General features: G+C 37.1%; 1 protein-coding gene across 10 annotated transcripts in view; it reads left to right on the forward strand.

The window, feature by feature from the left end:
- The first annotated feature begins 509 nt into the window (after positions 1–509).
- The window catches only part of PUM2 (pumilio RNA binding family member 2), an 85,414-nt gene continuing 60,206 nt past the window's right edge, over positions 510–25,717 (forward strand). For 9 of the 10 annotated variants that reach the window (XM_083376558.1, XM_083376562.1, XM_083376566.1 and 6 more), the window contains exons 1-5: positions 510–649; positions 8,234–8,302; positions 16,472–16,577; positions 16,733–16,920; positions 18,114–18,286. In XM_083376558.1, coding sequence (XP_083232684.1) covers positions 8,252–8,302; positions 16,472–16,577; positions 16,733–16,920; positions 18,114–18,286 — 518 coding nt within the window. In that variant the 5' untranslated portion in view covers positions 510–649; positions 8,234–8,251. Of the gene's footprint in view, positions 650–6,476; positions 6,529–8,233; positions 8,303–16,471; positions 16,578–16,732; positions 16,921–18,113; positions 18,287–25,717 lie in introns of those variants that run through there. The other variant, XM_083376560.1, reaches the window with a different exon arrangement.

The raw sequence follows: 25,717 nt of genomic DNA on the forward strand, positions 1-25,717 counted from the left end.
GGCACCTTTACACTTGCGCAGCTTTGATTTTTCACACGCCCTTGCCCTTGCAGTAGCATCCCACTTTAAAACCGACTGCAGTCAAGGGCCGGAAGTCTTTCTCCTACAATTATGACGACCCGCACTCTTTGATCGTCGGGTATCGGCTTTGTTTGGGTGTTCCCTTCCTCCACTCTCACGTCGATGTTCGTGGTGCGCACGCGCAAGGCAGACGCGAAGCGAGCGCCGCACGCTTCGGAGAAATGCGCCGGGACGCACGCGTCCGCACGCGCCCACGTTCGTCAAGTTGTTAACCCATCCTACCCTACCCTCCTTGTTGCCGGCGTTCGCCGATGGGTCGGCGGCACGCATGCGCAGGAGTGGGCAGCCGCCGCCGCCGCCGCGTATGTCCGTCCCTCTCTTTCTGTCTTTCACTCGCCATGTTGTGAGCTTTCTTCACGTTGACAACGACGGTGGCGGCGGCGGAGGAGGTGGAGGTGGTGGTGGAGGAGGAGGAGGAGGAGGGGGAGGGGCGGTGGCAGGAAGGCAAGAGTGGCAAGGAGGGGGCAATTGGATCGTTATTGGCCAGAGTCTTCCGGGAAGAGGAAGAGGGAGCCCCCTCCTTTCCGTGGCCGTTACAACAAACAGCGCTGCACGCTCACCCCAGCTCGTGAGTATCCAGCCGTGGCGGGGGGGGGGAGGGGGGGGTTGGATGGAACGGAGGGACAGCGCGCGAGGGAGGAGCAAAAGCCCCCCCCCAGCTCCTCCCGCGCGCCTTTCCAGTCCCACACAGAAGCTCACCCACGTTCTTTTGTTTCGGTCCCGGGGAAAGAGCGGCTGCAGCTGCCCGGGCCTGGCTGGTGGTTTCGCGCAGCCTCGCCTCCCTCCCTCCCTCCCTCCCTCACCACCACCACCACCTTCCTTTGTGTTGCTGGGAAGCAGGCCTGTTAGGCAGGCCCAGGCTGGCCGAAGCGAGGAGGAAGCCATCCGTGTAAAAGGGGTGGGGGTGGGGGTGGGTGGGAGCGTGCAGCCGAGAGAAGAAAGGAAGACGGTCCGGGTGGGTGTGGTGGTGGTGGTGGTGGTGGTTGGAACCAGCCAGTATGGTGCTCGTAGGAACGTTTGACCGGGTGGGTTTTTGTTTCCCTTTTTCTCGCTTCATTGTTATGGCTGCGTTTCGGGCGAGGAGCGAGTCGGAAGACGCGGCTTGCGTATATAACAGCAGAGAGAGAGAGAGAGAGAGAGAATGGTGGAAGGAGAGAGAGAGAGAGAGAGAGAGAGAATGGTGGAAGGAGAGAGAGAGAGAGAGAGAATGGTGGAAGGAGAGAGAGAGAGAGAGAGAGAGAATGGTGGAAGGAGAGAGAGAGAGAGAGAGAGAATGGTGGAAGGAGAGAGAGAGAGAGAGAGAGAGAGAGAATGGTGGAAGGAGAGAGAGAGAGAGAGAGAATGGTGGAAAGAGAGAGAGAGAGAGAGAATGGTGGGAGAGAGAGAGAGAGAGAGAGAGAGAGAGAGAATGAGAATGGTGGAAGGAGAGAGAGAGAGAGAGAGAATGGTGGAAAGAGAGAGAGAGAGAGAATGGTGGAAGGAGAGAGAGAGAGAGAGAGAATGGTGGAAGGATAGAGAGAGAGAGAGAGAGAGAGAGAGAGAGAGAATGGTGGAAGGAGAGAGAGAGAGAGTGGTGGAAGTGGCAGGCCATCTTTTTAATGGAAGGACCGTCGAGGAGGGATCTTGGGGAAGGGGGGGCGGTTGTTTTCGTTGGGAGGTGTGCTTCAGCTCTTCCACCCCTCTTGATTTTTTTCCCCCACCAAGTCTGAGGAGGATGTGTGGGGTAAACGGGCGGGTGGGGGGAGCGTTGACCGAGCGGTCATCATTTGCAGAAAGGAGTGTTTGAGGGCCTATTCTTTGGTGGGAAATCGAGTGACTGGAAGGAGGAATGGGGGCTCTGAAGAGACAGCGGAGTGGTCGCGAATAAATGTTTTTCTTTGTTTCGGAGGTACAGGATTTGTCCGCAGACTCGAGAGGGGGGGGATTGTTTCTCTGCAAGCGTTAACGTTGGATTGCTAAAATGTCAGAATCTTATAACGGGTCTTTTAGCAGGGAATCTGAATGGGTAACTTAACTAACTGGTCGCTTGCTTTCATTGTAGTCTGTTGTTAACCCTGAGAAAAGGGTGAATGAATGCACGGAAAGGAAACACAGTGCTTGAAGTGGAGAGAATAATCAGTAGAATTCCCTTCTGCTTGAAAATTTGTGAGAGGGACAGCCTCAGTATTTTAAAGGGCTGTTGTAGTAATCCTAGTTGTAAATAGATATTTTTTATTATTATTTTTTAATTCCATTTATATCCCGCCCTTCTCCGAAGACTCAGGGCGGCTTACAAGCTTAGCAGTATATATGGTTTGATTGCGACTTTGAATGATAAAATGATCCTTGGAGAAGCTTCTTTATAAGATAATTCTTAGGAAGAAAATACGGAGCAAAATTGAACGATTCTACCTAGTTCCATTCTCTGTATTTGCAAGGCACTGTGTATTTGTGAGTTTGGTTCACAGAACATTTAGGGTAAAAAATATTGGCTGGTGATTGTAGTTCAATATGTTGTGCTATTATATTGATTGTAGTATTTGGTGTAGTGGAACACTCCATTCTTACAGATTTTTTTTAAAGCTTAAATGAAATGAAATGTGTAAGAACTGTTTGTTTTGGTGCCTGTGGGGAAAATCTCTGGAAAGTGCAGCCAGACACTATAAATGATACAACAAAGGTCAACAAACAGGAAATAAGTAGTGTGGGGAAATTGTGTACAATAGTTTTTAGGGTGTAACAAGATACTCTGTAAAAAAAAAAGTCCTTGAACTATGCCTTGGTTAAAAAATAAGATATTCTAATATATTTGTGAAGCATAAAGCCAGGCAGATAAGCATGTGTGTTTCACTGTTCAATTTTAAATCCAAGTAACTCAAATCTGTGTGATGTGTGAATAAAACAAGCAAATAGCATTTGTTTAGAATATATATAGTTCTGAATAGCATTTTCCTTTTTTGTCTTTAGTAAATATTTTTGTAGGATACATATGATGCAGATGACAATAAATTTGATTTTAACTAATGTTACAATTAGAAAAACTTTTTTCAGAATTCTTGATGTTCCTTTCACTATATATTGAATAATGCAATTCATATTTTTTTTAAAAATGGGTACTTTAAACAGTACATTTTATTGTACATTTTATTGAAAAATCTAGATTTATTGTTGCAGGGACATAATATATAAACATGCATTTGTTCACAGACCTATGGGGTTTATAAGAAACACTGTTAGCTTGGAGATTCTTCACGATTCAGTAAAATTGAATATTCATTTAAAAAACAAACCAAAAACTTTGTATTGTATCTAGAAATAACATATACTGAGAGTCAGTCACCTGTACTTTCCTGTATAGAGTTCTGTGTTGAGTAGCATTTGAAAAGATATGCCAAATTAACGCCCCCCCCTCCCAAATATTCCCTCCTGGTGCTATTCTGGCTCTTATTATTTTTATTTTACTTATATATCAAATTTTGGGACTGTCTCTCAAAGCAACTTCTTGGGGAATAGAACGGAAGGGACATTTGGAAGGAGAGGTGCTGCCCTACATTCACGATAATTTTACTCTCTAGTTTGTGTTGACAAACTATTGTCAAGAAACACTCATGGGAATAAATGGCAAAGTTTCAGTAGCTGTGATATTTTCTGTGTACTAAGCCTAGGACTCGAGGGGAGAAAGCATAATGCTTAAGACCCCAACCCATAGCCGTTAATGCCCTTACAGCTCACATTAATCACATCTTTGCAGTTACTGTTTTTCTATATTATTCAAGACCTAGAAAGAGATAGTGTTCTAGTGGCAGTGGTCTTTTTTCCCTTATAGTGATATAACAATGCCTGTGACTCAGCCAAGATTGAACCTACCAGTGTTAGTCCAGAAAAAAAATGGATGTGAAATTATGTCTTCTAGCTTTGTTTGTTTTAATCGGGGTGCACAGATAAAAGGAAGAAGACTCGTATAGCCTTTTTTGGTTGGAATTCCCACATTGAAAATGGATGTCTCTGCTCAGTTCAGAAAAGAAAAAAATGTGAACAAGCAAAGAACCCTGCCTATGGACAAGCAACTTTTACTAGCTTGCTTGTCTGATCAGTATCATTGATGTCCGAGGCAAAAGATAACTGAACTGATGGATTGAAACCCATATTGTAAATAGCAGAAGACAGTTTCCATGTGGTTGAGCATGACAGAAATATAAATGCCAGGCATATGTTGCTCAGGCTAAAGATCTAATCATGTATGCTACAATCATGTGAATTGTAGAAGAAGCCTTTCTGGAAAGTTCTTAATCACAAAGTGGGTCTTTCTGTATGGAACTAAGTGTGTTGCAGATCATGTTACTGTGGAGTGCAGTCTATGAAGAGTGAAATATAAACTGAGGAAAGAACAGTGTTCAGCACTTGCATAGTTCCTGGATGCACAGTGGGTTGTGTTTTGGTCAAGAAATTAGAAGAAAGTGAATGAAGTCACCAACATTCATTATCGGTATTAAAGCCTGTAAAGGCAGACCTCGACTTACAGCCATTTATTTAGCGGCTGTTCGAAGTTATAATAGCTCTGAAAAAAGAGACTTATGACTGTTTATCATGCTTACAACTGTTGCAGCATCCTTGTGATCATATAATCAAAATTTGGACACTTGGCAATTGGTATGTATTCATGACAGTTGCAGTGTCGTGGGGTCATGTGATTACTTTTTGTGACCTGACAAGCAAAGTCAATGTGAGAGCTAGATTTACTTAACAACCACATTACTAACGTGGTTAGCATTGAATCTTTTAACAGCTGTAGCAAGAAAGGTTGTAAAATGGGGCAAAATTCACTTAACAACTACCTTGTTTAGCAACATAAATTTTGGATTCATTTGTGGTCATAAATAATAGATGTGGCCATGTACCTTTCCTGTTTGCAGAGTTGATTGTGGCATGCAGTTAAATTATAGATTGGTCTATTTCTTACGCTCTGGTTTTGGTGCTGCAAGCCAAATAAGGGCAATGAGTGTTGACCCTGTAGCTGTAATTATTAGAGTGTAAGACATTACTTTTGTCACCAGAAAGTCCTCCTATTTGAAATGCATCTTTTGTAGGTGAAGGATTATAATTTCATCCGATGAGGAACATTAATGATGATATTTGGAGAAAAAGTGATATTCATATATGGGTGAAGGGCTTGAGAATAGGGGATAATTACAGGTAGTCCTCAACTTACAACCACAATTGAACCCAACATTTATGTTGTTAAGTGAGAAATTTGTTAAGTGAGTTTTTCCCCATTTTACGACTTTTCTTGCCACAGTTCTTAAGTGAATCACTGCAGTTGTTAAATGAGTAACACAGTTGTTAAATGAATCTGGTTTCCCCATTGACTTTGTTTCTCAGAAGGCCACAAAAGGTGATCACATGACTTTGGGACACTGCAACCATCATAAATGTGAGTCATTTGTCGAGCATCCAAACGTAAATCACTGACCATGAGGATGCTGCAATGCTTGTAATCATGAAAAATGGTCAGAGGGCTGCCAACTGCTAGAAGTTTGAGTTTTAAGTCTTTGTTGAATATTGTTAAAATAGAAGACAGCCCTTCTTCTTTTAGGCAGATTGAACTATATACAATCTCACAGGAACAAAAAAAAAAAACCAACCCTGAAGTGTGCAGATAGCCTGAGTTCCAAGTGATGTTTTTGTGAACCTCTGACAAACATTGATGGAGCAAAGGTTTTTTTCAAGTTCTCATTATTTCCTAGGAAAGAACTCTTTAGATGGTTCATCTTCCATTCTACTGTGAAGGGATGCAACTCTACAGACTTTTGTAAACAAATTGTTTTGTCCTAAGCTTGCACGCTCATATAAAAAATAAACATTAAAAATAACTGAATTTTTGTAGGATCTGTTCTTATGAGAGTATGACCATTTCCAACATTTTAAAATTAGACAACTTTTTTAATGTTAAAAAATTGTGGGAGTCTTGTTGCTGACCACTTTTACGGTAGAAGTACATTAACAAGATTTATATGTATCACAATATTTGGTTCTGTGCTTATTTGTCTAGTATAGTATTTGAATCATTAAGTTATTTTGGACAAGTTATTTTGAATAGAAGAGAAGCTGGAGAGGCATACTTATTAGAGCAAGTCCCTTAACAAAGTTATAGTGATAAATGGAAACCATTGCCAAAGATTTTCTTTTTTAGTTTTTCACTTTAAACTAAAATATTATTTCCCTTCCATCTTCATGATAAGGAATTTGGATTAATTATAATTTAATCTTATTGTCTTTATTCTGTGGTTCCCTTTATAGAGACCTGGTCCCAAATCTGGGTTTCCATATTAGTCTTACATGTTATTTTTTTCAAAACTGATAATTGTAGTCAAATTATATAAAAATAATGCTCCCCTTTCATTTCGGAGCTGTCACTGCATTCTTTTTAAGAGTGTGTATAAGTGAAAATACACAATTTCTAATAGAGAAGTGCTTATTATTTGTACAAAAGTATACTACAGATATACTATACTACAGAATATTTATACAATATTCAAATTATTTCAAAAAGTACATTCTAATTAAATAATATGCAGAAAAATTCTTTAAAAGAATTTATTTGCATACATAATACAGTAGGAATTTCATACCATTTCTCAAGCTTGAAGGTGATAGTGTCATGGATTGGGGATGTTTTGCTGCCTTAGGATCTGAACAGCTTAAGACAGACATGTCAAACTCGCGATGTCATGTGACATGTGACATATCGGAACTTTTTCCCATTGCCGGCAATGGGATGGGCACGGTTTCTCCGTGACGGGCCGGCCTGCGGGCCGGCAGTTTGACACCCCTGGCTTAAGGGAAGCATGAACTCTGGCTTATATCAGAGAATTCTAATAAAGCTCTTCTTGGTTACCAGAAGAAGGAGTCCCCACCCCCCACCCCTTTAAGTGTCAAGATGAGAGTACTGAATTAGAGATGCTTCAGGCTTGGTTATAACTGAAGCACGCTTGTGGCTGGTTAAGCCTAATGGACAGCCCTAGAATTATTGGAAAGAGCAATTCCCAGTGGAGTTAATGGCAGGTTCTTGGATGGATACAAACTGCAATCTCCCAAGCATCAAGCAAAATGACAGAGTTCTGGGTGCTGAATCAATTATTGGACAGGTCCAAAGCAGTTCAGAGCTTATTTACTTCTGAGGAGTCATCACCATCACTTCCCTTTTTTTAATCTAAAGATTTTAGGGTCTTTTTTCTTAAATGACCGAATAAGAGAATTAGCAAAGGAATCAAACAGAAGAAACTCTTATCCAAACTCAACTTTGAATTCCTTAATTCAAAGGGAAGCTCATGACAGACACAGTGGGTGAGTGTGAGGTCTAGGAGATCAAATGGGCCAAAGGCTGGTTCTCAGAAAACAATAGCTGTGACAAGGAAGATGGAAACACGCTTTGGCACAAAGGTTCCAGAGCATGTTCAAGTCAGATGCCTACAAAGTGAAAGTCAAAAAGTTGGCAGAGTGCTACTGCTTACATTACTAAAAAGATCAGAGAGGTGCCAGGCACATACATCCACGCCAGACTGGAGATAGCCTCTTCCTGATTTTCCCCCTGAAATAATTAGTAAGGAATGGGTGGAACCACTGAAGAACAGAACTGTGTCTTCCTTGTTTGACTAGTTTTATTTCCTGTCTGGGGAACATAAGGGCTGGATAAAAACCTGGAACAGAATTTGGGAGTGCAGGAGAAAGTACTTCTGCATCTTTAAATACAAATCATAATCAAATTGCATTTATTGTCTCAAAATGAATATATATCCTTGAAATGTTATATGTTAGAATGGTTGATTCAGATTTCAGTTGTGTGATATTTATATAGATGTTTCTCAATATAAACTAAGGTTCTGGGTTTGTAGTTTGTATTTTTTTAAAAAATTCCTTAACATTTGAATGTGGCAGATATTTATTCACAAAGTTTAATATTTATTTTGAAGGCACATAATATAATTTATAAGAAATGTTTTCATAAAAATAAGTGATAATGGAAACAATTAGGAAAAACTACATCATTGCTTGAAAATGAAATAGTTCAGTTGTATCAACTGTACTTTGCAATTGTGCAATCTGGTATTGCATAACATTTCGTATAAAATCAATCAGTATTCTGTTTTTATTATTTTTCCCATTTCTTCTTTAGGTTTGCTCTGTGGATGAAATGAATCATGAGTTTCAAGCTCTTGCATTAGAATCTCGGGGAATGGGAGAGGTAAATATTTAAAAATGCAATTTATAGAATATATTTATTTGTACTTGCAAATTCTAAGGCCTGAAACTGTTTCTCTATTTAGAAAATATATAAACATTCTTCCAAAACACAATTATTTGACACTGACATTCCCTAAACTCTGCTGAAGATGCTATCTAGCCTGGTAACAAAATGTTTAGAAACCAACCCACAAGCTCGGAATACAAACCTTCACCCTCATAATTATTTTAATAATAATATATGCACAAATGAGATCAATTTTAACATAATTTTCATTTTGAAAAAACTGAATTTTTGCTTATTAATAAAAGTTGAATTATTGTAAGGTATTCCTGCAAGGGTTTTCACTTGTGTTTTTAAACAAAAATAATAATGCTTATTCTTTAACCGAGAGTGCAAGGAAGAGAAGTTCTTGGAATATGCAAATCATAGATTTATTTATTAGAATACAGAGAATAACACGTATTCTGCATGGGTTTACAAGATTTTTTTTAAAAAAAACATTTTGGTGCAGTGCTGTAGTGTTAATTATTCCCTGGATTTGCAATTTCCATATTCACATAAAAGAAAAATTGCCTTTAATTTAAGGAAATCCTTTTTAAAAAAATAAAATAAGACAAGGTATAAACTTGCCAAAAATTCTCCATTCTGCCAATATTTCCTGTGCTGCCATCTCTCCCTGGGTATAATTTCTTCAATGTGTGCATGTGTAATTCATTTGCTTTATGCATACATATTTTTGTACACTCCAAAAAGTGTACAGAACAAAATGTTAATTGAATTAATAAACACTGACTATTTATTAAAAGTGCTTTAATTTAATTCATTTAATTGACATAAATTAACCCAATCTATGGGAGTGTGTATATTGTATATATAGATGTACTCACAATATACATATTACATACAAAGGACATTTATGCACACATTCAAAACATTCTCTAATATATAGTACTTCCTTACACAAACACAAGTACATATAGTCATGCAGAATAACTTTAAGCAGCTGACAAAGTTGATGGGGAAAGAGGAAAACTGGAGGAATAAGGATGAAACAAGAAAGAGAAGAAACTGTAGCTAGCAATGTATATTAAGATATACAAGCTCACATTGAGAGAATGTAATGGATTGGGTGGATGACCTTGGGGGACAAGGGGAAGAGATGCAGCCTGGAAACAAGGAGACAATAGAGAGAGGAGCCCCAATGGCTTATGGTCAGGAAAAGAAACCTAGGATCTGATCTAATTGATCAAACAGTTAAAAGTGGTGGCAGGAAGTTCATACCTGTCAGAATCCATTTATATCACATTCATAAATGTATGTTTAAAATATTGTGCCTCCCCCTGGATTCTGCCATCTTCCGAGGGGGAAGGAGAAGTGGTGTATTCAGCCTGCCTGTAGGCTATCTTCAAAGACCAAGGAAAACCTTTTGAACTGGGGACAGCAAGGGGGAGGGTTGGGGAAGAAGGGATCTGGGCTGTATCTCCATTTGAAACTGAAAGGAAGAAAGCAATAGCAATAAAAAGCATAAGAAGGTTACCCTTTCCCATGGAAGGGCCTGACACCTACGTTTAATTAATGTGAGTCTGACCAAATGGGGTTGAAGGGAGGGGGTTGAAACCGGAATCCTTTATATAGTATCAAAATGTAACACAATGCCAGATCCTGTCTTGTATTCCCACAATCGACTACATCTTAGTAAAATCTCCTTTTTGGACAAGCCTGGTTCCAAGAGTTCTTTATTTCCTAAGATGTGAATTGGGGTGGGTCCTGACAGTACCTTCAAACTTACAGACTTAATATAGCCTTGCAGTAAAGTAGAATTGGCTCATCTAATTGTGTTACCTGTCTGATTTATCTGGGAGAGAGTACAGTGAGTGACTGAAGAATTCTTCTGTAACACTGAAGGGTAGGAGAGAAGACATTGGTAGCTGAAGACTCCAAAGGGACTTGGCAGCAGATATAGACCAGACTGAAAGAAAAAGAAGCAAAAGTGCAGACAGATGATCCATTATTGCTCCCAGCTTCAGAGTGGTTAAGTCCAGATCTGAGAGTTGACAACATGAATTAGCCCATCATTAAAGACAGCCAAGCAAGAGGTAGTTTCTGAGACTGGGACCAGAATAGATCGTTAAAATAGAACTAAAGCTCAACAGAAAGATTAAAAGTCAACATTTGGATTAGAGTAGAAATATTAGCTATAGGGGGATAACAACAAAGAGTGGGAACTAAGTAACATGTAGTCCTCAACTTATGTCTATAATTGAGCCCAGAATTACACTCCTAATTCTTGCCAGGTTTAAGCAGTCATCACATGACTGCCTGATCTTATGATCTTTTTTCAGCAGTAGTTGAGCAAATATTATGGTCATTAAGCAAATCCATTGTTCTCAGTGTGTGATTTTTGCTAGAAACCAGAGGTAAATACCAGTTTCCAGCAAAAATATGAATTGGGTCATGGGCCTGGAACACTGGAAATGGTTGTTAATGCAGACCAGTTGCCGAGCATCCAAAAATGCTATCACGTGACCGGGGGGGGGGGGCAACCGTCAGAATTTCAAATAGGGGTTCATATGTACCTTTTCTGGGAGATCCATTATACCTTGGAACTATTGCTAAGTAATCAGTTATAAGTCGAGGATTACAAGTAGTTAAAACTTGAGAATCAGTTTAGTGTAGTGGTTAAAGGTGCTGGACTAGCCTTAGGAAGAATGTAATGGCAAACCATCTTTGAGAAATGTTGCTGAGAAAACTACATTGAATTGTTCACATAGGCAGCAGGAGATAACATTAATTTGAAGAAAATAGCATGCGTGTGGAAGAATATTGAAATAAAAAGAGACCCTAGAAAAAATTAGAATGCTTATAGAATTAAACATAGCAAACTGAATGTAATTTTTAAAAAATGATCATTGGTGAGTAATGAATAGGCAAGAAATTGGAAGAAATGAATTGGATAGAAGTAAAATGAAGTGTTCTCAAAGTTTTTTATTTTAACAAAAAAAAAGGAAATATGGAATAATTAAAAAGGGTGAAGGAATATAACCCATTATCTGCAATATCTCTATTCTAATAAGATGAGTCGGATGCCATGAGGCACAAAGGCAATTATGGTAGAATAGGGATTATAGAAATACAGTGAGATGAAATCAGTCACTAAGAGGAACATGAATGCAATACAGGTAAACAGGTAATAAGAATTTACATGTTTAGAGGTGCTCTGGATTGATAAGTAGCACATTTAGAAAGCATTTGGGTACTGCCTTCGATTGTGTCCTTAATAACAAGGGAAATGGTGGGAACTCTAGGTTCAAGCATATATATATATATATATATATATATATATATATATATATATATATATATATATATATATATATATATATATATATATATATATATATATATATATATATGTTTCAAATGTTAACTATTTAGATTACCTTGCTAGGCCCCAAACATGGGGCAAATCTTTATTTCCTGTTTTCAGCCTATCTTGAAGGCTATCGAACAGGCAGTAGTCACACCGGACAATTCATATATTTGTGTAAATTACTAAGTTTCCCTTTAATTCTTTGTTAGTAATTTACACAAATATATATATATATATATATATATATATATATATATATATATATATATATATATATATATATATATATATATAATAACAACAACAAAAAAAACCCACAAATGATAGTGATGGGGATGTGTGCATTGTCAGAAGAGAAATAAAAACACATTAAGAGTGCCTTTAACAAATAAATGAAAAATACAAAGGAAAAAAGGCATATACAGTCATATTTCTATGTATACTTACCTATACATTTATATGACAATAAATTGTAACCTATTGTATTCTGTATAAATGAGTGATATATTTCATTGTATTTTTCTATACAAAGTCTATGTCTATAGGCAATCTACTCATAAATGGCAAGTGCAATCAGGTCTTCAATCCAGGAGCTGTACATTTATCTTTCCCTTATTTTTTCCCCCCTATACATTTATCTTTCTAATGTTGCAAAGTCTTTTGGCAATGGTATGGGCACAGAGAATACATTTATGTTGTCCGTTTTTCAAATTCCGTGGACTAAGTATATAGTCAACAGTTGCGTAGTATCCTTTCAAAATTTTAGTTTTTGTTGCGTTTACATAATCCACTATAGATAGTCCTTGACTTATGACAGTCATTTAGTGACCATTCAAAGTTACAAGAGTACAGAAAAAAGTGACTTATGACCGTTTTTTACATTTATAACCATTGTAGCATCCCCATGTTATGTGATCAAAATTTGGATGCTTGACCATTACTTCATATTTATGACGGTTGCAGTGTCCTGGTGTCATGCAATCCTTTTTTGCAACCTTCTGTGAATCTGGGGAAGCCAGATTTGCTTAAAAATCAGGATACTAACTTAACAACTGCAACAATTCACTTAACTGTGGCAAGAAAAGTAGTAAAATGAGGTAAAACTCACTTAACAAACTTAGCAACATAAATTCTGGGCTTGATTATGGTCATAAGTTGAGCACTACCTATACTTTCTCCCAAAACTTGGCAAATATAGATTTTGTAGAAATCTATGCTTTAAAGAAGCATCATCCTTATTAGATATCTAACAAGTATTTTTTAAAAATCTTTTTTTTATTCAAATGTAATGGAGTATAATAACCCCTATGATTCTACGTTCTAAATTGTTCTAAGTATTATTTTGTTGTGTATTAGTGGTAGTTTGAGGTCCATTAACGCTCTTGCTACAGAAGTTAAGACACTCCAATGGCAATAAAAGAACTTCTAATTCTTTATTCCATTCATTTCTTAATGTGCATATCAAATTGATTTATTGATACGAAATATCTATAAAAACTAATAGGTTTATTTTGTTTTAAAGGATTTAACAAGTTGCTCTAGTGCAGGCATGTCAAACTGCTGGCTCATGGGCCAGATACGTCACGACAAAACTGCGTCCACCCCATAGCCGGCAAAGGGGAAAAAGTCGCGATACATCATGCGATGTCACGTGAGGTCGCAAGTTTGACATGCCTGCTCTAGTGTCTCAGATGTATCAAAAGCTGAAAATGCTGCTGGTCCAAATAATGTTAACCAAGGTTGTAATTGTAACTGTTGCCGTTCGGTTACAAGTGACAAATGAGAGTTGTCTCTTAACACAGAGTAAAAAATCATCTTTATTATCTTTCAGTTAATCCTAAATCAATATCCCAACTTCCATCCAATTTTTCCAATATCACCATTTTAGATCCTGATACTGCCTATCCAACCAAAGATGCTATAAAAGTAGAAATTCTTTTCTAAACAAAGAATTTATTTTTTGAAAGTATTTTCCAGATATATAAATTGAAAATTCCTCTCAGAATATAAATTAATCTGGGAGTAATATTCATTTTGAAAACATTCACCTTTCCCCAGAGAGTAACTTTTAGTAACTCCCATGTATCAATATCTGAAGAAACTTCTACATTTTATTTATAACATATGTTACTGAGTTGTATTCTTTGATATACACATACCTAAATATTTAATGAATTTAGTACAAATATGGAATTGATGTGCCTTAAATGAATGGGTTACCCAATTTTGGCATCAATTCCAATTTGGATCAGTTTATAGAATAATTCTGTTATTTTGCTAAAGGCATCTGTCTCTTGCATTAACACTGGGATAGTAGCATGAGCTTTAGAAATAAACCAAAGAATGTTATTTGCAAATAAGATCAATTGTCCAGCTGAGTTATGAACTACATAAATCTCCCTATATTGTTAAATAGCACAAGCTGAGGGTTCCATGGAGATACCAAAAAGCAAGGGTAAAAGTTGACATCCTATTCTAGTTCCTTTGAATAGTGGGAAAGTAGGAGATAACATGCTACAAACCTTTACCTCAGTTGTGGGTGATTCATATTATAATCCATTTTATGAATCCCAAAAGAAATCTGAATCTATTTATACAGCAAACTTGCACTGTTTATGTGTACAGGCAAAGAGGATGTCAAGGGAAGAGAAGTTTAAGGCAGAGGTGTTGCAGCTAGCTGAGCTTTTCTGAAAAGTTTCAAACATGAGCAGTGGAAGAAAACTACAAGATAGCTAAAGACCTCAGTATGGCTGAATAGGCAGCTATTTAACTACACTCAATAATTCATGAAGGAATTTGGACTACATACTTCTTAGAAATAGAAACAAGAGCTAATGACCAAGGAAATCTACAAACCTTTAATTCATAAATGTGGGAAAAATGGAAAATGAGGTAAATCTAATGAGTGGCAAAACGCAGCAATGAAAGTTTGTTCAAATATAACAGTAGAAGGAGGAAAACAAATGAGGCAATGGACTCACTGTTTACTCCAAATGAAGAAATCTCCATAGATACCAAAGAAATTATAATTAATTTATATTCTCTTTTGTTTATGTCTATATCCAAAGCAAGTCATGTGAGAGGCTAACCTTGTCTGGTTTGACAAGGTAGCTAGTGGAAAAGGGTGTGGATATGTTTGCTTCAATGTCAGCTTTTTTAAGCAAGTGTTTTACAAGATTGCATGTGACATTGTCATTAACAAGCTGATTTGGATGGCAGTATGTTAAGGTGGGTCTATAAGGTGGCTGACAGAATTACTCTTAGCATAAGTGGTTCTTTATTGAGCTAGAGAGCAGTAACTATTGGGTTCAAGTAGGGATCTATCAAAAGGCAAGTATTATTTAAATGTTATTAATGTTGGGGTTGAGTTGCTTATCCAATTTGCACAAAATTCAGAGGTCTGGCCAACATCCAGGAAGCTTGAATGAGACTACAAACTAATCTGAAAATATTAGATGTCTCAGTGGAGAGAGACAAAATGTTCTTCAGCAGGAAAAATATAAAGTATTACATTTAGAAAAGAGAAATATAGGGCTTATATATACAAGTTGCAGGAGTTATAGTTTGAAAGCATGTCAGAAAAGAACTTGGACCTAATCACTAATAACCAGCTCAATATGAGGCAGCTACTAGGACTAATGCAACTTTGGGCTGTGTTATAAAAACAGTATTTGTCAAATACAGTACACCTAAAATTCTTATTCTCTCCCCTGCTGGTGAAACCACGTCTGCAGACTTGTATATGGTTCTAGACTCCAAATTTCTATAAATATATTGTTGTGTCCTTAAGAGGCTGACAAAGGTTCTGTGATAAAAGGCTGGAAGAACCTGTGATGTTCAGCTTGAAACAAACATGTAGGGTAATGCCAGTGTTCAGATCCTTAAAAGTATCTTATAGAAAATATATTTAGACACTATTTCTATTACTGCATAAGACAAAACCAGAAATAATAGGTGCAAGTTGCAACTACCAAATTCTCTTTAAAGAAAGCCATTTTGACAATAAGATTTGCATAGGAGAAGAATAGTCTGCCTAAGGCAGGCATGTCAAACTGCCAATCCGTGGGCCGGATGTGTCACGCCAAAACCGTGCCCACCCCACTGCCAGCAATGGAGAAGAAGTCCCGAAATTTCATGCAATGCTATGTGACGTTGCAAATTTTGACATGCCTTGCCTAATGATATTATGGATTCTCTCTCTGGAGATTATTTTAAGAGCCCAAACATTCATTCATTCATTCTTCACAGTTTTGACGTGCCCATCTCCGTCAGAGCAGGATGCTGAGTGGTGTACAATGAAACATTAAAATATAAAAAACAGTATATTTGAAATTTAGAGTTACTTCATGAAGGTGACTACATGATCCTTGTGGTCCCTTCCAACTCTACAACTTTATAACAGGTAGACTCTTGTTAATTCCTAAAAACATTCTTTATAATAAAACCAGTTTCCAGAAGGAATTGGTATGAATGTAACCTGGTTGAAGTATATACCATTCTTGAAACTGTAATCCTGACTGAGGCAATCATTTTATATCTAACAGACAATCTACCCACTGCACCAACATTAGCATACCTGCCCATCATCATGCTTTTCAAATACAAAATATAGCATGTAATGAAGTACGTTATTGGTTTATTAAATGCATTACTGTTTAATAAATACATTTATATCAAAAGAGATAAATGCAGAAACTCCAGATTCCTTTCTATAAATTTATAATTTATTAATATACATCTAGGCATTAGTTAGTTAATAAATGAGCATTAAATTTAAGATGTTTCTTTTAAAATAGCTGCTACCTGCCAAAAAATTTTGGGAACCAGATGATCCAGCAAAGGATGGACAAAAAGGGATATTTCTTGGTGATGAGTGGAGAGAAACTGCTTGGGCAACACCTCGTAAGTGATACTTGTTTAAGTCTTTATGTAAACTATACAATTTCGTGTGGGAAACGACTGCTTCTGTGTTCAATGATGGAAAAAATCTGCATTGAACTAAACTGTATTAATCTGCATATTGATTTTAATGTCTCTTTTTTAAAAATTTAAAATAGACCACTCCATGTCACAACCTATTATGGTTCAAAGAAAGCCTGGACATGTTTTTCATGGAACAAGTGAAGTAAACGCTGTCTTATCTCCTCGATCAGAGAGTGGTGGCCTTGGTGTGAGCATGGTCGAATATGTGCTAAGTTCTTCTCCAGCTGATAAATTGGACTCCCGGTTTAGGAAAGGAGCTTTTGTAAGTAACTTTTTTGTATCAATAAAAGTTATTGTAGGCTATTCGTATGACAGAATGGGACAACTTGCCATAGTGAACTTGCTGCTACCAATTCGCCACGGCCAGCTCACCATGGGAGAACTTGCCACAGGACAATTCAACAAGTTTATTTATTTAAAATAATTAAAAATTATTTTATGTTTTGTGATTCGTATTTCATTTTGTCTCTCCTTTACCATCATTTCTTTAACAATTCTATTTCACAATTTCTTCAGTATTATATAACTTTTGTCCTGCGGCAAGTTGTCCTGCGTGAGTTGGCGTCGGCAAATTGGCTGCGGCAATTTGGATATGCCAAGTTGGCCATGACGAGTTGACCATGGTGAGTTGGCTGTGGTGCATTGTCATAGACCCATTCTATGATATTATTACCTGTTAAATTTTCCTCATGCTGCCATGTAATTTAGCAACGAGTAGATTAATCATTTTAAGTTTTTATTGTGGTCTCCAGAAAGCAGTGCTTTGTGTTAAACAAGAACTTAGGTCTCTGTCCTCAACTGTTTCATGCTTACTCTTGGGAAAATGGCTGCAAAATCGTATCTGTAACATGAAGTATTGTATATAGATCTTCCATAGGCCCACCAAAGATTGTTCAAAGGTTTACTGTTCATAATAAATTGTTTTAAATAGCTATATTTATTTGAAAGGAGTTTTCCATTATGAAAAAGAGCAAGATGTCTGCAAAAGAACACACCAGGCATAAAGTTGTTCAATTGTTCAGTGACTTCCAACTCTTCATGATTTGGTGAAGACACTTTTTCCAGGATTCTCTATTTGTAACTGCTTATTTGAACTTATGCCATTTTAATTTCACATGTTTTATAGTGTTTGACTTTAGACAGTGTTACAAGGAAGAAAGGAGTACCAGAAGTGCCTCTCTTCACTGTCTTATGTGTTGGGTTAGATTCCTCTAGATCATCAAAACTTCTCACAACTGGAAAAGTCATCCTCACTTTGTAGGAAATTTACATTCAGCTAATTTTGATTTTTTTTCGGTTTTATCCTGAATGCTGTGGACAACTTATTTTATTTAAGAATGATACCTGACAATATTACCTAACAACTTTACAGCATTAGTTAGATTTGGTAATGTTAATTCTGGGTGCTACATTTATTTTCTGCTAGATTCAGATCAAACATGTTTTTTCACTTAGGGTACTAGAGAAGCTGAAACAGATGGACCTGAGAAAGCAGACCAGAAAGGCAAGGTTTCTCCATTTGAGGAGGACAAGAACAGAGATCTTAAACAAGTTGATGATGACGATGTTACCAAAATAAATGGCAGAGGCTTGCCAAATGGAATGGATGCTGATAGCAAAGATTTTAAGTAAGGCTTAGATTTTTGGAGTGTTGGGAGGAAGATATATCTGTTTTCAATAAATAAAAATTATGGATGCATGGGTTCAGGGTCAAAGTTTCATTTAGGTTCTGCGATATTTTGCATAATGGTTGCCATCTTTATGCATGTTAAGTCTTATTATATTTTAATTATGGGATCTGTGCAGACTGTAATACAGATGGGTGTCCCTTGCTATCACTAAACTTAATTGATGGAAATTGAGTACTGCAGGAAGTTCTGGAAGGCCATAAGTTATCTGTTCTGCTAAAAAAAAAAAATCTCCCCCAGAGGTTTCTACTCTTTTAAATTGTGGATCAGGCTTCACAGTAGAAAGCCTATTCTCAATCTTTGAGAGTACATTAAAGGATATTATAATTTGTACTTGTTCTTTTCAAAATACTTTTTCCCTAGCTACATTCATGGATGTTCCATGGTTTTCTGCATTGATCAAGACTGGTTGTTCAGCTCTACCTATATATATATGTATCCAAATGGGCTACCGAACTCCCTGCTTGTGTTTCCTTTATATCATACAGACTCTTCACCTAACAACACTAATTGGGGCTAATATTTCTGTTGCTAAGCGATGCCATAAAGTACAATGTCAGGTGACCTGATCACTTAGCAATGGCAATCCTACTACAGGTCATTAAGTGAGGACCTCGTTGCAACTTCCTTCTGGCTTCAGGTGACTGGGATGCCACAGCTGTTGTAAGTGCAAGGCAGTTGCCAAATGCCCATATTGCAATCATGTGACTACAAGGGTCAGATGATCAGAACTTTAAATCAGTCATCTGTATCCCTTTGTTCAATGTTAAAACTTTGAACGTCACCAAACGAATGCTGGTTAACCAAGGACTACCTGTACAACAAATATCTTGGTTAGCTTAGTTGTGTATCATTATGGAAAACAGTCTGCCGAACAGTGTCCTCTTTGTTAAATTATGGCAAAGATATTACTTTGGCATGAAAAGAGGCCAACTAATGACAACACAAAGAGTGTGTATATTGCGTTTCTTTGGTGCGTGGGTATGTAAACACGGAGGGTTAACAGATGGTTTCCTGGGACGTTCTGCAAGAGAAAGAGGGGAAAACGACAGCCACCCCCCAAATATATTTTTTTGAATATATTTTTTGAATGTGTACAGAACTGTAAGAGCTGAAAAGGTCATCTCCTGAATTAACTGCTGATCAGAAGGGGTATGTTCTGAGAATTACTTGTAGCCTATTGTATATGATTAGGTGACTGATAAAGGAGAATATTTGTAACTCAGGGTTGAAATGAGTGTGTATGATTGGGTGACTGCTTTCTGCTGACTAACCAGGTACTACAGGGAATATAAGGTAACCTGGTTCCAACAAGATAAGTGGAAAGTGAGTGCTATAGAATTTAGCTGGGGAATTTATGTGAAAGTCCGGTACGTTTTCCTTTCAAAGTTTATACTTGGTTAATCCAGAAGCCTGAAGGGGAAAAAAACCCAGTGAGAAATAAAAAAGTTTCTCTACTGGTAGTAGTCTTAAGAAGAATTGAAGATTAACAATCAAGGGTCTGTCTGGAGATCAAGCACTGATCTCCAGTGCTTCTGATGAGTTTAGTTTGTTTTTTAATCCCATCATTATTGCTTTTATGAATAACTTAAGGCTGCAAAAATACTCAAATGTTTGTTCCTCCTCCTATTTTCCCAACAACAGGAACAAACCTTTGAGACAGTGACTGGCAGAAAGTCACCCAGCTGGCTTTCATGCCTAAGGTAGGAGTAGAACTCACAGTTTCTTGGTTTCTAACCTGGTGCCTTAACCACTAGACCTGATTCTCTCTCTTTTTTTTCCCTGAAAACATGCTGGAAGAAATTTACAACAAATACCTACTTATAGCAGTGCCTGAAAAAAAATATCCAAAAATTGGTGCAGCAAGTAGTTAAACTCCATTTGATAAGAAAAGACAAGGAATTATCAGTTTGTTTGTTTATTTATTTGATTGATTGATTGATTGATTGATTGATTTTATATACTGCCCTATTCCTGAAGGACTCAGGGCGGTTTACAGGGCGAATTAAAACAATACAAATAAATACAATTAAAATAGAATTAAATTAAAACTACCCCACAATTAAAACAAATTAAAATTTAAAATTTAAAGTTAAATTAAAACCCCCTCAGTCCAGGCCAGAAAGATCAAATAACCAAGTTTTTAGGTCCCGGCGAAACAAGTGAAGGTCTGGGGCAGTCTGAAGTTCTACCGGCAGTTCATTCCATAGGGCAGGCGTGCCCACAAAGAATGCCCTCCCCCTTGGAATCACCCGCTGGCATTCCCTAACCGGTGGAACCCTAAGGAGGCCCTCCCTATGGGAACGCACAGGACGATGGGAGGCTGATGCTGGCAGCAGGTGCTCCCTGAGATAATCTGTACCCATGCCATTTAGGGCTTTATAGGTCATTACCAGCACCTTGAATCTCACCTGGAGGGGAATTGGAAGCCAATGCAGCTCGCAGAGAAGAGGTGTTACATGAGAGTAAAGAAAGGCGGAAACAGACACTGAAAGTTGTCCATCATATGATAAACACGGTGCATGGGAGTAACATCTAGAAACAAGAGTTACAGAATATATGCTGCACTCCTGAAATTCATAAGCAGCCTTCAGGCTCTTGCAGATGAACAGATCTGAGCTTTCAAGGAAAGCAAAAGAGAGACTATATATGAGAAATGGGAGAGTAGATCCTAGAAGGGCAGAGACAATATAAGTGTATCAAAAGAGAAACATCCCAAAAGGGAAGAGAAGATTCAGAAGAAGGAAAAAAAAGATATGCTGATTGGTCAGTCATTACTATGAGGCTTTGAAACAAGCATATCACGTATAGCCCTTTGCTTGTGAATTGTGTCGTTTGTGAGCAAGAATCGGGATTGAGATCCAACAAATATCAACTCTAATAACAATTACATCCTGCTGATATGTAAGGGAATTAATTAGTGCAGAGGACAGCTAGAATGTTTCATTATAGATACTGAAAATCACAAAATGAACCCTGAGGACTTAAATTGTGTTCTCTAAATGCTTTCACGACATGAAAGAAGAATAGAAAGAAAAAGAAAAATACTGCAAATCAGTGAATAACTATACAGGTTAGGTTAATAAGAACGACTTGATTTCTGAGACTCTGGCCTTTGGTCCAAAGTATTTACATGCAGAACTACGGACATGAGATATGTTGTACATCATAAGAAATGGAAAATGTGTCTGGGCCAGACATGATAAGGTTGATTAGAAGAGCTTTAAATCGAATTAGTGTAGGTTAAACTTCTAATGTAGGACTTTTCATTAAGTCTTGTGTACTGTGCAGAAGTGTTCCTGAAATGAACTTTTAAGTTAGTTTAAAAAATAGGTTTGCTTTCATCGCCTTCATTGATTGTGCTTTAATGTTCAAAATGTAAAAAAGTAAGATGAATTTGCTCCTCTTTTGACAGAAACATAAATATAATTTAAAGATATAAAATTGACATGGTGGTCTGACTCCTTTGACTGCATTGTGGCATTTGAAGAGGAAACCATTCGTTGTTAAGAGAAGCAGTTGAACAGAAGGAGCAGTTGCAATGTCTGTTAAAAAAAATCGATTCCTACCCATAAAGCCAAATCAACAAACCTGAAACTGTTTAGCCTAGTATCAAAAAAAATCAAACTCAGAATGAGCAGAGGTTAGTGGAGATGCTAAGAAGAACAAAAACAACCTTGCTAGATAAGTTCAAAATGAAAAAAAAATCAATACACCAGCTGAACAATAAATAAGATAAAGTATTTACAGGCGACAAGGAAAAGCAGAACCACCAAAGCTACATAATTTGTTTCATTCTTCCAACCACAAAGGAGATTGTGAAGGCAGAATAATAGAGTAGGATTGAAGCTTGTGATTGATGGAAGCATGATCAGGGAAAAGCTTTTTACTTCGAATGGATTTTAATCTTTTGGACTAGATGAATGGCATTGTAGGGTGCTGAGGTAGTTGATTGGCCTGTTATCCTGGAGAACAGATGAAGTTCCAGATGAGTTGAGGAAGATAAAAGGGAGAAAGGAAGAACCATTGTGCTGCAGCCCAGTGAGTTTAACTTCAATATCTGGTTAGGAGATAAAGAGGTTGATCTGGAGGATCTTTCAAAGCACTGTGATAATTACTAATGTTAGCATGAGTTTATGTTGAATAAATAAATTTTCCTCCTTTTTTCATAGGATAACTTCCACAATAGACTGTGGGAGTGTTGTATATCTTGAACAAAACAATTAACAAAATACTCAATGACTTGCAGATTAAGGCTGGTCAGAAGACGTAAATTACATTCAAAACCTTCTTGATAGTTTGGAGAAATGGGCTGAAAAAGGTAGAATGTGTTCAACAGAATCGAGGATGCATTTGTCATTTAGAAAACAAAAATCAAATGTACAACTGTAGATGGCATGATATTAATAGTAAATAGTGTGGCTTGGCAATAGTTATAGTAAAGATTGGAATACAGGCAGTGCTCTTTTTAAGAACAGGTTGCATTCTGAGAGGCTGTTCATAAATGTGGTTTGTTCGCAAGGCCAAACGTACGTGTGTGTGTGTGTATGTGTGGCATGCTGTAAACAAACCTCTCAATGTTTAGGACCTTCTCTGTTGGAGTTGTGGGTAGGTTTTTTTCGTATTTATGAAAGCTCATAAGTTGAAAGTTTGTAAGTGGAAAAATGTTTTGTAGTTGATTCCAAATTAAAATGAGCTAGCTATGTGATATGACTCCCCAAAAAGCAGTATAGTAGCAGGCCGAAGCAACAGAAACATCATTTCCTAATTAAGGGAATGAATTATTTTGTTCTGCTTTGGTCAGATCCTGTCTTGAGTGTTACATACAGTTCTGGAAATTATCAGTCAGAAAAATTAGAACAAATTCCAGTAAGAAGAATCAAGCTAATCAAGGGATTAGAAGCTAGATTGTGTGAGGAGACATTGAAAATATCTGTGTTTAGCTTTGAGAAAAGAAGACTAAGGATGATATGACCGTAACTCGTCAAATAGTCATTTTTGAAGAAACATCAAAAGTCCTTGGTTAACGACCACTCATGTAGTGACTCTTATAACAATACTGAAGAAGTGGTATTTACGACTGGTTCTTGAAGTTCCAGCTGTCCTAGCACCACCATGATCATGTGATTGCGATCCATGGGCTTGGCAACTGGCTTGCATTTATGGGGTCTCAGTGTCTCATGTCACATGATTGCCATTTGTGACTTTCCCTGCTGGCTTCCTACAAGCAAAGTCACTGGGCAAGCTGGCAAGAAAGATAGTTAGCTGTTCCTGTAAATTGTTCCCACTCATGCCACTTTCCTGCATGCCCTCCCACATTCCACATCACCCACCTTCCACCTGGCCATGCTTGCACCATACTACAATAGCCACTTGGCCTTGCACTGGCTTGCTTAAGAGCCACCTGGTTCTTATGATTTCCCATTAGCTTTGCTTGTTAAAAGCTGGCAGGAAGTCAAGAAGTCCTCACTTAATAACCTATGATCCTCAGTTACAACATCAACAGACTGCCAGGATTGCCATCCCTAAATAATGTGGTTACATAATGTGCTTTATGACTGCATCACTTAGGGATGGAAATTCCAGTTCCAATTACTATTACAGGTAGCAAGGATTATCTATAACCAAAATCCTATTATGATTTATGTTGATTGATTATTTAGTATCCTATCTATCACTATGCTGTAGCTTATGATTTATGATGATAGTATTTTATGATTATGATCATGATTTATCACTTGTTGCTTTTATGTATACTGAATGCTTATGCACCGGAGACAAATTCTTCAATCACACTTGACTGATAAATAATTCTATTCTATTCTATTCTATTCTATTCTATTCTATTCTATTCTATTCTATTCTATTCTATTCTATTCTATTCTATTCTATTCTATTCTATTCTATTCTATTCACAAATCACATAGAAGGAATTCAAGACTGCTCTTCCTTGTCCCAGGTGCAAGAAACAGTTAATGGATCATGTTACAGGAAGGCAGGTTGTGTCTAAATGTGAGGGGGGAAAAACCTTATCTGTAAAAGCAGTTTGATGTGATACCTACCGGTATTTCTCAGAGAGATAGTAGACTACTATCAACTACAGACAACTCTTCATTGGATATTTTATTTATTTATTTATCAAATTTATATAGCAGCCCATCTCACTAATATGACTTTGGGCAATGTACAATAAATCAATTAAAACTAAATCTTAAATAACTGAAACAAAATATAAACACAGGAGAATGCACCAAAATCTCACATACAATGCAACCATCTTACAGGTTCTTTATTAGCTTGGAATCGCTGTTAAAAATCCCCACGTTATTAAGAATTTCTGGAAGGACAGCAGAGTCGGACTTAGAAGCTAAATTTCTGGCACACATTCATTTGAATTCTTTCAGTGAATAGAGGTTGGAATCCGTGGTTCTAGCTGGCCTTCTTAGTTTATGTTCATACTTGAATGATAAAAATTATTTCTCTTTGAAGAGAAGCATGATTGCTTCTTCCTCCTATAAGTGGCCAGAGGGACAGTTCTTCCCAAATTGACTGTTTGTGGTCTGGTAGCTCTTAAATGTTTCCAAATGCAGGATGTACATTATTTCTGGCTTCCCATATCCTGCTAAGCATGCTGTCCTCCCATCATCACCACCACCACTCTCAAATTGTAGATCTACTGTTTTAAAATCTGAGCTTTTGACTATAGCTTATTTATTAAGCATTTCTGTTACTGTTACCAGGAAGTACTGAGCACATACATGTTTATTTATTTATTTATTATTTATTAATTCATTTTATATACCGCCCCTACTCCCGAAGGACTCAGGGCAGTTTACAAGGCAAAATTTAAAAACAATACAATATAAAATTAAAATTAAATTAAATTAAGTCTAGCCCCCCAAAAATTAAAATCACAGTTTAAAAACATTAAAACCCCTCAGTCCAGACCAGATAGCTCAAAGAGCCAGGTTGTTTCATGATTTGGCTTGTTCAAGAAAAACCACAAGAACAGCAACAAATGCATGTTAATTTTACCAACTGCTTACCCTAGAAAGCAATATCTATACATTTTGATCACAGACGTTGTAGCTATATTTGTTATAGATAAAAATAAAATAAAAATTTTAGGAAATTTAAGAAAAAAAGAGAAATGAGGGTTTTTTTATAAGATTATTTTAGCAACATGTTGGGAATGTATATTTTAATGTATCATTTTGGAGGGCATTAATCATTCAAACGTGCTAATTTTCTCATTTGCTGTTAACAGTATACTGCTCTGAAAGCAATTAAAACAGTTGTTTCATATTTAATTATTTGACTTATCAGTTAAAGTAAAAGTATAGATTTAATTTTCAAACAATTTCAATGTTA

Source organism: Vipera ursinii, assembly GCF_947247035.1.
Source record: "Vipera ursinii genome assembly, chromosome: 1".
In the NCBI taxonomy this organism is placed as follows: domain Eukaryota; kingdom Metazoa; phylum Chordata; class Lepidosauria; order Squamata; family Viperidae; genus Vipera; species Vipera ursinii.